At 42.3% G+C, this 12953-nt stretch overlaps 2 protein-coding genes across 3 annotated transcripts in view; both read left to right on the forward strand.

Moving 5' to 3' along the window:
• Positions 1–4101, forward strand: part of HIPK3 (homeodomain interacting protein kinase 3) — a 136388-nt gene extending 132287 nt beyond the window's left edge. For both annotated transcript variants that reach the window (XM_019519531.1, XM_019519532.1), the window contains exon 16: positions 114–4101. In XM_019519531.1, coding sequence (XP_019375076.1) covers positions 114–590 — 477 coding nt within the window. In that variant the 3' untranslated portion in view covers positions 591–4101. The remainder of the gene's footprint in view (positions 1–113) is intronic.
• Positions 4102–11215: 7114 nt separating this feature from the next.
• KIAA1549L (KIAA1549 like) overlaps positions 11216–12953 on the forward strand; it is a 360085-nt gene continuing 358347 nt past the window's right edge. The window contains exon 1 of the mRNA XM_019519964.1: positions 11216–11251. Within this exon, the coding sequence (XP_019375509.1) occupies positions 11216–11251 (36 nt within the window). The remainder of the gene's footprint in view (positions 11252–12953) is intronic.

A 12953-nucleotide genomic window follows, 5' to 3' on the forward strand; every position in this document is an offset into this window, starting at 1 on the left:
TTTTTTTTTTTTTTTTTTTAAGTCTATTAATTTTAACCCATTTCCCCAGTTTATGAGCCCATACGGTCTTTATACTCAAATGCTAACATTAAGCTATTTCTGTGTGTGGACAGGTTCAGCACTTTGGATCTGGGCCTCAAGAGTGGAATGGAAACTATGGTCATCGAAGACAGCAGGCATACATCCCAGCTAGTGTTGCCAGTCATCCATTTTCCCTTCCACATGGAAGTCCAAATCACACTACAATGCATGCGCATTTATCTGGAAGTACACACCTTGGAGGACAGCCTGCTATTCTTCCGTATCCACCAACTGCACCACTTAGTACTGCTGCACCTGTAGCCCACCTCTTAGCCTCACCATGTACCTCAAGACCTATACTACAGCATCCAACGTACAGTATATCTCATCCCAGTGGCATAGTTCACCAAGTCCCAGTGGGCATAAATCCTCGTCTTTTACCTTCCCCAACCATTCATCAGACTCAATACAAACCAATTTTCCCACCACATTCTTACTTTGCAGCATCACCTGCTTATACAGGATTTCCATTGAGTCCAACAAAACTCAGCCAGTATCCGTTTATGTGAGAATTCAAGTACAGTATGTTGAGGAAGCTCAATGATACAAACATTTGATTTGAGAAGAAACATGGTATTTAATAAATATTAGCCATGGCACAACAAGAAAATTATTTTTTGAATCATGTAGACTTGGGTGCAATTTAAACAACCTTGAGCTTTAAAAAAACTCACTTTTAATGTGTTTTGCACATTTGGTATAACTTGTCTTTGGTCATGTTATCTTCTTATATAGTAACTCTAGACAGGTGAATTGTGGGAGCAGAAATCTGGTTTTGCTCCTGCTATTTTTTATAAAATTGCCTTCTAACTAGTGCAAGACACGTCTACATTTGGGAAGCCATTCAGTGTACAGATCTAGAGCAACAGATGCACATATGTCAGCAGTACAGTGTACAAGTAAATTGTTTGTATTATGTATCTTGGTGTTTAAATGTTGAGTCACTTATCTAAAAAGTTGAGCTGTTGTTCTTCACATTGCATGTGTCTTTTGCATGGGCAAAAACAAATTGCCTAAACATTGCTCTTAAATGTTGTTCTAATAATCTCAGCTGCATTGTAAACCGTTTCCACACATAGTGCCTTAAATATTTGAGGTTGTTAATGTTATTACTTATATATAAATGTTGAGGACTGCAGCACTTAAAATTCAGATCTGCTGATTTTTTTTTTTGATAGAGTAATGATCATTTTGGGTTTTGTGTGGTATGATTTTAGTATTGGGTGTTTTTCCTTATCAAAAGGGCAGCATGTTTTGCTGTAGCTGAATTCTGCTGTCTTATTTTTCAGAATGATCTAGCTTCAAGAGAAGAATTTAGTAGTGCTTAAGAGAAGTTGATTCAGTAGCTATTGAGTAGTGACAGACACAATACAGTATTTTATACTGTTAAATGGAACTGCAATACAATCTAAGTAGTTTATTTTCAAAGTGTTTTTGTCTAATTGGATTTAATAACTTGTTTAGAGGTGTAGTAGGCATGACTTTGACTAGATTTCGAAAGAAAAAAGCAAAATGCTCATTGATTCATGATGTGGTTTCATCTTAGCTTGAGCAAACCATGCAGTATTTAATAGTAGCAGAATATTTACTATTGAAGCTTGAAAAGATGCGAGTTCTTTGTGTGCAATTTTCATTTATGCATGGGAGAGATTTTAGCCTTTTTACATTATAGTATTTGTTTTAGCCTGTTTGGGGGTGTTTGCTTATTTAATACATTCCGTCAGGGACGTAAATTACATGCTTTTTGCATTTTTTTTCTAGAAAGTGTGTCTTTTTTGTTTTTTGTTTTGTTCAAATGAAGTTGCTTTTGCAGCACCAAAGACTTAATCATCCATTTCCTATAAAAGGTAGCTACTTTTTTCATAGACCTCAAGTATACTGTAGTGTAGAGATGGGATTTGAAGAAGGTATTAAACTGAGGCTGTGTTTTAGCTTATGGGCAAGTAATAAATTGTATCATTTATCTTGAATGTATCATAGATAAGCTGCTATATAATGATTGCCACTTCAGATAGCTGTGAAATTAGGTGATTAACTAGTTCTTTCTTAGTCTTCTAATTTCTGTATACGTCTAATTACATGAAATAGAAGCTGGGGTTTTGATTTTTGTTTTGCTTTCATATTTGGAGTGTCGTAACTACTATATTGTAAATGATGGAAGATAACTGCATATGTTATTTTGGGGTGTGTTATTTGCATCAGTATTTTATCTCCATTAACTCTGAGCTCATCACTGCATATAAGTGGATGTATCAATGTAACTTAATTTTTTATGTTTTCATAATGGCATTGTGTAGACACTTAAGAAGCTGTATCTTGCAGGCTTGACTTAACTTTTTTTTAAACAAAAAATCTGGAATACAATCTCTGCAGCATTGACTGGAACAAGAGTGCAAAGCATTTGAATTTAACTCTGTCAATAAGCTAATAACTGGTAGGCTTTTTCTTTACTACACTAATGCAAGCAGTGTTTTATTTAATGAATGTCTGAGTGAAATAAATGTGCCTACATTTGATTTACTTTTTAAATAATAAAAGCTGAAATCCAACAGTATTAGATCATAAAACCAATACCAGCAGTACATTTTTAATCACACTGAAAATGAAGAAACCTAGTTATTCCCACAAATTTCAGTGTTTTTAGGAATCAACTCTATGCATTTTGTATAAGTATAAATGTATATACAAAGTATCCACTAGAAATTAAGGGTAGCCTGATTAATTTGAAATCTTATATAAAGCCTAAGTATATGGAGTCAAGAAAATACTTAAGTAAATTGGACATACACATTAACACTTCAAACTTTTACTATATGGTCCAACAGATCCTGTCTTATGTTAATTTCCTGGTGTTGGGAATTGAGTTTTCTTGGTGCTCAATCCATTGCAGGCAGTGGATGCACCAGGAACCACCAGCACAAAAGGATTAATTGACTTGTGTATCATGATAACAAACAATATGGTGTTATCTCTGTTTGGGGCCATTGAAATTGTCATTGCTGTAATGCATTTTATTTTCTTTCCCCGTGCTTAGGAGGAAAAGCTAATATGCTTGTTAAATTGAAACATTTACCTGTATGCCACAATATATAACACACAAAAAAATTGCTGTAGTGTGCCCCAAATTAAGCCTGCTGCTCTGATATACTGTATTATTAGAAATGTGTTTGCATTTCAGAAAACAAAGCATTTAGGATTCTACCACAACTAAATTCAGAGTAATGACAACTGGCCCAGATCCTACAGTATGCTCTAAGAAAGTGGACTGTTGCATCTGTGAAGAGCCCAGTTGATGTTACTGTGACTTTGTGTGGGTGCCTGGGGCCATCTGTCTAGAAATGTGTTCAGGATTGCTGAAAAGGTACCCAGCAAAGGAGCATTTATACATTTTATTGTTTTAATGTCTTTTTAAATAAAACACTGCATGAGTACGGAAGTGCATACTTGCATACTACTTTAATTTGCAAATTATTTTTATATGAATTCCTTGTATTCTGTTTTAACTTTAATTCAGGGTGTTTTATTAATCAGTTATGCTACTGTATTTACAATTTTTTGGATTAATTAATTTTTAAAGTTTCTGTACTTACTGCTAATTTTAACTTGGTTTGTGTTAAGTAAAAGTTAAATCACACTGCAAGCTGTAGGAAGGTTTGTTTTAGAAATACCCAATGATATAGACTTGATTATTAAGTTTGAACTGTTTCTGTTTAATGATTTGTAGATTTGTGGCTTTTTTTTTGCTTTTGATTTCTATGCTACACTAGTTTGCCATGTAGCAATTGCACTGTGCAATATTACAATATGAGGACTGGGAAAATTTTTTATGGATGTAATGTCTCTTACAGTTTGCGATAGTATTTCTCTCTAGTTCTCAGTGATTTAAATGTGACCAAGCCTTCTGTACTTTGTCACAAAAAGCGGGTTTTCCAGGTGACTATTTTGGTGAGTGTCAAAATAAGAATTTATGGTGTATTACTGTCGAGATTCACTTTGAATTAAAATATATATTGCAGCAAAGAAGTTGTTGGTACCTTTTATTTTCATTATTTTTGCTCAAGATCAGATTAAGGCATGGACAATACAACTCCATAGGGCTCTCCAGGTCTTGTATTCTGATGTAATCACATGACTAAACTTTGTATTAAATTTTTCCTTCCAACTACAAAGTGTATTAAAAGCTTGAGAGAGGGCACTGAAGGTAATTGGTACAGTTACAGTACAGGCAGTAACCAGTGATGCCCATATTTTAAGTATACAGCCAGAGAAAATAGCACTGAAGGGTGTGAAAAGGTCCAGGCATTTCCACAGAGTTGTTTAACTCCAAGATCTGTTGTACTGAGTGTTGCGCACCACTACTACCCTAACAGCAGAGTCTGTGTATGGTGGCAGCCGTAGAGTGTAATAGGCCTGACATGCACACCTGCTGAAGTAGATATGGCTTCTCTGCTAGGGTAGTGGTAGGCATGCCACAATTAGCCCTACACCCTCCCCAAGTGCCACTCTGATCCTCTTCCTCTGCCTGACCTGATCCTTTGCTTTCTGCTTCCTTCCCTATCTTCTGCTGTACACTCTTCCCTCCCTAGCCTGCCACATGCTACGCAGTTTGCCCATGCCACTTGTGGCATGCATGACACAGGTTGGCCACCCCTGTACTAGGGGATGTATGGAGAGAGAGCCCCGGTTACTATCCACGCTTCTGATCTGGGAGAGGGAACAGGACCTCACACCGCTGCTTCTTTTGGATCAGAGAAGGGGCCACTGACACCACTGCAAGTGTGCTGAGGGGAAGAGGTGGGAGCCCTGGTTGATCCTATACTGGGTTTGCATACATTTCCAGATAGTGCAGTCCATCCCCTTTTTAGATCCTGTGTGCTGATCTCTGTTGAAAAGTCATAAGTTATTTCTTTAATCATATAACGAATTATGCAGTTTGTACATATGGTGCTTGCATCTTACTGAGTACTAGGTAGCATGTTTCTTATGTGTAAGGTGGCAAATTGTCATAACATGAATAAACTAGAACATAATATTAACATACTCAGATACCAAACACTTTACTAAGCTGAATAGTAAGCATTGGTTGTATTGATCTCTGATGGTTGGGTATTACTTTTAAATGATACGCTTTTTCTTTCTTGCTTGCTAATCATATCCTGTCTCCATGCCTTCTTCGATTCATAAATGAGTTCCACACACTTTGCCTTTTTTTGTTCTGCACATTTGACTTTGGCAATACCTAACTAAAGAGAGGAAAGACTGTCTGGGCCTTGTGTATGCAGTGTTCTCCCCTGAATTGTCTCTGCTTTCAGCTAATGGTAGCCATAATGCCAGTTATCCTTACTGGTTTCCCTAGGGTGTGAGAAGACTGACAAAGACTTGCTGGTACATAATTGCCCCCTTAACACACTTGTAGATGAGTATTTGTTTTCAAGTTTAAAAATGAATTCTGCATTTCAACATAAAGGGTTGAATTAAAATGCACATATTTCAGTGTTGAGCCAGAAAAAAAAATCCATTATTGCCAATGGAATTGCTTTGGATTTTACTAATGTACATGAGATTCAACCTCAGTCTCATCAAGTTTTTTCTTTTTTATATCAAAAGGACAGTTGACAACAGTGGAATTCTGTGGGTTCTGAACATTTTCAGACTCATGGCAACTGTACGGAGCTGTTCTGAATTTGGTGGCACCCCATTTCAAACACTGAGTTTGCTCATTTTTTTTTTGACAGAGAAGGAGTTGATTATTGGTCGTTGCAGGCTGAAGCTGCCTGCGTAATGCCTATGCTAATTCACTTAGGGACTTATTCTTGAGTCCAGTTCCCTGAATCCTGGCTTCTGACTCCAGCCCTCTACCCAAAAAAGGGAATACTTCAGAATCTGGCCATGTACAAGCACTACGTGAAAGTCAAAAAGATTTTTTTTTTCCCCTTTCTGAATTTCATACTGTGTAGAAAAGTGTCTTCTGTGACCAAAATCCAACCCAAAAAGACTGAAGTAACAGAAAACGGCCCAAACCTACTTTAGTATTGACGTAGCATATTGGTAGAAGCTTTACCCGTGCCAAAAGAAAGAAAATTCAGAAATATCTTAAAGTATATAGCCAATGCATGTGTAGTGTCTCTCTCCAAAGTTCAGTTAAAGAGAGGCATAATATTTTTTTACTCATTTGACTCCTTTCTATTTGGTCATATCAGTAGCAAATGAAAAGACTAGTGAGGATAAAAGCATCGAAATACAAGCAGTCTAGGGAACTAGACTTATTAGGAGAAAAACATATTCTTTTGGGCCCTCCAAATCAGTGTAGTAAACTACCATGTTGTTCTGGTGAGCCATGTTTTTGGATATATGAGAGACTCACTGCCTTAACTCATAAAACATCTCCAGATATGATGGAAGGCTATGTGGCACAGACTGTGGGAAAGAGCAGCTACCAGTGTTCCCTAATCTCATGGAGAAAAGGAAGATGGTTGACCCGTTTTAGATCTGAGGAAGCTCAACTTGATTATCTGCAAAATTACATTCAACATGGTGACCCTAGCCTTCATACTCACCTCCCTGGAGTCAACAAGCAGGTTTGTGCTTCTCTTCCATATTTCTATTGTACTTACAGGAAAGAAATTCTTTAGATTTATGGTAGGTCAAAGTCATTACTGGTGCAAGGTCCTGCTTGCTGTCTGACCAGTTAACAGCATCCCTAAGTTGGCAGCCAAGTCCTTTTGGTGGTAGCCATTAGGCCTGTGTGAAGCAGCTAGTATTCACTTTGGATTTGGATTTGGCCGATTCAGGGGACAGTGATTTGATTCAATGTTTTGAATTGCTGTCCTGAATCAATTCAGCTGAATCTGATTTGGAGATTTGGCCACTGTCAAATTGGCTGAATCTCCAAATCGAACAGGCCCCATCCTCTGCCTGCTCTCCCAGCCCCAGCATCCTGGCTCTTTTAAAAAAATTTAAAAAAAGAAAAGAAAAAAGTCCCACACTCACTGGCTCCTCCCAGATGGGGGCCGATCCCTGCTGCCCCCCACGGCCCTGTGTTGAGTGGGGGGGCTCTGCCACGAGCCCCTAGACGCCCCGACCACTGCTGCAGCAGCCAGTGAGTGTGGGGCTTTATTATTTCTTAAGTGCCAGGACACGGGGGCCGGGGGAGCAGGCAAGGGATGGGGCCTGGCAGGGGTCCCCATGGTCCCCTTCCCCCCTGCCCCTTACAAGCATTGAGTCCGGGTCCAGCTTCCTGTGGTGGTGGTAAGCGGGGGCTGCCTGAATCTCTGAATCTTCTGCAAATCGATTTGGAGGCTTCAAACCAATTCAGACCTTTTTATTGGTCTCCTGATTCGATTTGGATTTGGAGACTCAGCCGTCGAATCGGGCCTAATCTCCTCAGAGTCGAATCAACACCCAAAGCTTAGCACAGCCCTAGGAGCCATCTGCTTAAGGAAGAACTGTGGTTCTATGGCTAGATAAGTGTTTAGTGAAAATCTTTCCAGAAGTATCTGGAAACTATGGCTCCTTTGCCTTCTTCTGGACCTACAATTGAGGGTAAGTAACTGGAAATTTAACTTTATTTCAGCGCAGAGATTTGGGTTCTTTGGAGCTATTCTGGATTCTTTGTCAGCCAGGGTTTAAGGCCTTCAGGGCAGGTTCCAGATCCTATGCAAAAGGATCTTACAACTAACAGACAGTCCACATATGATCGTGAAAAATTGCCTATTGCTTCTGGGGCCTGTGGCTTTATGCACTTAGGGGATACCTCATCCAGATTACATATCTGCTGCATGCAAAGCTTGTTGAAATCTAGCATTTCCTGGATATGTCAGTGACAGTTTCCCTTCTAGTTCTGCCTTGTAGAAAATGTCTTCCTTCTCCCCTCTTGTACTGTCCAGGATAATCCTGGCTGTGGTAGCAGTATTCCCCAGTTGAGAACCACCGCAATAATTTGAACACAACAGTGGTTCTCAATTGGGGGCTCTGCTACATTCAAAAAAGTGGTGGAGGGGTGCCCTGAATCTGAAAATGTTGAGAACCACTGATCTACAGAGTACAAACATAGTCAAAATGGTTAATGGTTACATTGCAAATTAAACGTGAAAAAACACCAAATAAATGGTAATTTTATATTAGATACTCTAGAAAATAAAAAGAAATGCATTAGATTGCAATCTGACCCAGGACTGAGATTTGACTGTGACAAGAGCTAAAAGTAATCAGAATAACATAACCTGTTACTTGGATCATTCATTTATGTGAAAGACCCTATAAACAAATAATACCACTAGAGGGCCCTGTATTAAAGACTTTAGCTTTAATAACCTGGAGATATGAGCAGTCTGGCTATTATAACTATAATAATCATATGTCTAATCCTTTTCTTGCCAATAATTACTACCAGTTACCACACAGAGACTAATTCTGCACAGGATGAATTAGAGATTTGAGAAAACGTAAGTAAAACTGCACAGTTGGGCTATTTTAAGTATTAAATAGTCATAGAGGTAGCACTCTGAACGTATTGAAGTTAAGACATATGCAATATAACTTGATCATTATTGTAGGATACTGGAAACTGGCTTTTCAATTGTGAGCGGCCAAAACAGATCTGTTTTTCCCTCAGAATTCATTTGTAAACTTTTAAAAATAACTTAACTGCCCTTATTTTTAAAGTTATTCTATTACCTTCAAGCACTGTTCTCATCCTTGAGGAAAAAAACCTATTTGCAGGATTTTGAAAGAAGAATTGTCCCCAAGTCCATGTCCTTTCACTTTCACCCTAACACCACAGCTACCACCATTTATTGAGGGTCTTCTTGAGCTCTCCAAGGTCTTACCTCCTTCATGTACGACCTCCTGTCATCATTTTTTGTGTTGAGGACAGATTTAACTAAAGGGGCCAAGCAGATCAATGAACGTAGGTGGCCCAATAATAGAGGGCCTAACTAGGGAGTCAGATGGAGGTGTGGCAGAAGAATAGAGACTGTGTTGGCTAAAGAAGAAGGCTGGCAACCAGTGGCAAACTTCTGCCTCCCTCCACACAGCCTAGATTTTGAGCAGGCCGAAGTGTGTCCATCTGTGTCCCCTCCCCTGCTACCTACTGTGGCTTCACGTCATGCGTGGGTCCCTGATGCAAGAAACAATACTAACCTGCACCCCAGGCCCTGGGACCCTTTCAAGATTGGTGAAGAAGGAATAACTTTGCAGGCAGAGAGCCTGTCTTCCTAGTCTCAGACCTTTGGACTGAAACTTGCTTTTCTAGAAATCCTAGGCAGTTGGACCTCTGGACTTTGTCCTGGAAATGAAGAAGACCTGAAGAGTGGAAGAAAAGGAAATGTTTCTATGTAATTAGTCCGCAAAGGAGACCATTCTGAAGCTTCTGAGCTCTCCCCTTTCCCTTTCTCAGTGTAACTGCAGCCACTTACATCCAGGAGTATATCATTTTAGAGTTAAGATATTTCTTTTATTTCATTTTTTTTTTGTTATACAATACAGAAAAGCAGAGGATCCTAAGCAGCCCAGATTAAATGTCCAGCTTTCCAACTTCCCACTGTAGGTGGATATGCCAAAGAGAAGGGAAATACTAGGGGAGCAGTGAGCCTAGAATGTGACTAAGAGACGAGAGTTTTGGGCAGCATTTTCTAAACTGTGACTGCACTTGTCTTTCATAAAATCTTACAACAGACATCCTTCTCCACGTCCCTCTCCATACCTTGCCAAAGTGCCTGCACAGGCCTATATAAACTGTGCCACTTCTTTGCTTGCTGAAATTGTCCTGTGTGGCAAATTCCAAATGTTGTGAAGAGTGAATAGCCTTACAAATTCTGACTGGAAAACATCACGTGTTAAAATGTACAAACAAAAATGTTTAAAATACCAAAAATAACCATAAGTATCATTGTTGTGGCACACTTCTGTCACTTTTTTATGGCACACCCTTCAGCAAGCACAGGTATTGGGGAAAGGAGAGTATGTTGGATCACAGGACTTATGGAGGTGGCTAGGGGAAGAACCTGTTATGTACCTAGCCCACATGTATGTGCTTTGTTTTACAATTCTTATTTTCATACTGTTTTTGCTCTGACTGACTTGATTGCTTTTAGTGTGACCCTGAGCATTAAATGGGGCTGAATGGACTAATTATCTGAGATGTTTTCCCACCCTCAGGCCTTTTGCCTCCTTAGCAGTCCCTGTTGTTCCCAGCTGAAGAGTAACAGTACAAGGCTCCTAAAGTTGACTTCTAGTCAGGCAGAAAGCAGGATAGAGTTGCACTTTATAGACTAACTAAATCAGAGATGTATAGCATAACCTTTCATAAGCAGAGGGCTTACTTGACCAGAGGCTGCAAAGGAACTGCAGGGAGCAGAGCTTTGAAATAGAAAGCAGTGATTAGAATGGAAAGGGGAGGAGAAAGCAGGAGGCACTATGGAAGGAGGGAAGGTAGATGGGAGAGACAGACAAAGCACTTAACCTGAGAGACACAAGGTTTATAAAAGCTAATCCAGGTAGTGAATAAAAATTCATAGTCCCTGTTTAGACCAGGAGTACTGAACCCCTGGCCAGCAGGCCGGATTCAACCCACAGAAAGAACCATGCCATCTAGCCTGGAAGGGTCTCCACAACAGGCAACTGCAGTTCCTCTGCTGCCAAATTTCTGAACTCATGGAGAGTCCTGTGGCTGGATAGCATGCTAGGTCAATGCCTAGAAGTGGCCTGGGTCCTGATCTGAGTCTGCAGTGGTTGGCTGGAGGTAATGCCAGGCCTATGGGGGCCTAGGTCTTGCAACATGGGACTGAGCAAAGCAGTGCAGGGCCCCAATCTGGTGGCACAGGGCATGGGCCCCCAGTCCGGTGGCATGGGCCCAATCCTGGTTTGCAAGATCCAGTCCAGCCTATGGGCTACTGATCCAGCCTGTGGCAGCAAAAGGTTGAGCATGACTGGTTTAGACCAGGGGGTTTTGACCTTTTTTAACAAGTGTACCCCTTCTGGTGGCAGCGGCCAGATGTGGGTGGGGGGCTCACATGTGGCACCCACCACCGCCACCCACTGCTCCATGCTGCTGCTGCCGTGCTTTCCCATTGCTGGTTGCATGTGCGGCTCTGTGGTCTGAGGGGAGGCTGGGCGATGGCAGCAAGGTAGAGCCATGGCCCAGTACACAATCGGCTGGAGGTGGGAGGAGGTGAGGGCAGCATCTGCCCCCCCCCCGCCATTATTCCTGGCAGCGCAGCTGGTGTGGGGGTCCTGGCAACAGCAGCAAAGAGTCTCACTGCCCTGCTCCCCTGCTCTGCCTTCTTGCCTGCTGGGCTGTGGATGTGGCTCCTGCCCATGCTGGTGTTACCGGGCTGCAGCCCCATGCCTGCTGCGGGTGCACAAATCTGGCCTCCCACATGCATCCCCATGCTCACTGTGCCCCCCAACCCCATTCTCGATTCCCCACAGCCCCATAGACTTACCTGCAGGGAGTTGTGGGAACTGCTTTCCACGCTGCCTGCCTGGCTGCTATGTGCATGTATGTGCACACACATGCACCTTGTGCCGTCTACCCAATTGCCCTCCTCCTGCTCTCTCGACCCCAAGCAGCTCTTTGCATGCTTGAACTCTGCCAGCCTGCAAAGGGAAACCTGTGGTTTCCCACATTTTTCTCCTTTAAAAGAGAAAATCCATTTTTAAATCCAGGGCAAAAAAACCCTGGACCCCTGCTTATTAGTATGCATAGTGTTAACGCAACCGCATCGATTTTTTTTCGAAAATGTATGCAAAATATAATAAACCGTTTTTAAAGTTTGCTTGTGACCATTTCATATATTCTTGTGACCCACTTCTGGGTCATGACTCACAGATTGAGAAATACTGGACTAGATGACCGGTGGAGCTCCCTTCCAGCCCTGCCTTTCCATGAGTCAAAGCCATGCTGCCTGCAGGAACAACCACAGGTGAGGAGGCCAACCAGTACCAAGTACCCACACTGCCCTGGGGCGTGGCTGCTATGGCACATAAAGAAATCAGTGGCTTGCCCCAGTAGTTCTCCTCTCCCCTGCTTCCATCCTGTGTGATCCTCCCTCACTGCCTTCCCCCTCCCTCTGAAGGTGCCTGGACTTGGGAGAGGTGCTAAGTATGAAACAAGGCTGCCTAGAGCAGCTGTGGAAGGGCAGATTTCAGGGGCAGGCTCAACAGATTTCAGGGGCAGATTTCAGGGGCAGGCCTTTTTCTTTTTTCTAAAGTTCTTGTCTGGGACCAAATCAGTTCCAAATCTATTGACAGAGCACAGCTCAAATGTTCAAGTCTGTGCGGCGCTACCACCAGCCAGTATCCTCGTCAGCCTGGGGCTTCAGATACTTCCAAATTCATGGCAGGCATCTTACGTTCAAGCTCAGAGGCTTTGGTCTTCAGATGCCCCCTAGTCTCACTGACCCCTAGCCACAAGGCTGAAGGAGCAAACTAGAGGGAATGTCCAAGAGCAATCCCCCATTGCCATAAATTGTGTAGCTGAGATCCTTGTACCTGGAGGCATTTGTAGACTCTGGCAGGGGACAGCCTGCCCACAGTGCAAGGGGACTGGCCTTCAACCTGTGCGAGGGACAGTGTCCGCAGTGCAAGGGACTGGCCTTCACCTTCTTCACCCTGTGCAGAGGACAAACCTGCAGTGCCAGGGACTGGCCTTCACCCTTTTTCCAGAGCAAGGGACAGTGTCCGCAGTGCAAGGAACCGCTCTTCACCCAGTCACTGAAGGCCCAGAAGAAGGGTATCTCCCCTGCCAGGCAAGTAAGCCCCCCTCATGGTCTCCTCGCTGCTGGCTGAGGCCGGGCCGCCTCCCGTGGGCGCGGGGCCGGGCGCTGCCGTCGCCGCTCGCTTTCCCGCCGCAGGGGCGCGGCGGAGGCGGC

This window comes from Gavialis gangeticus, unplaced genomic scaffold (assembly GCF_001723915.1).
Source record: "Gavialis gangeticus isolate Ggan-Ray unplaced genomic scaffold, GavGan_comp1, whole genome shotgun sequence".
Classification (NCBI taxonomy): Eukaryota; Metazoa; Chordata; order Crocodylia; family Gavialidae; genus Gavialis; species Gavialis gangeticus.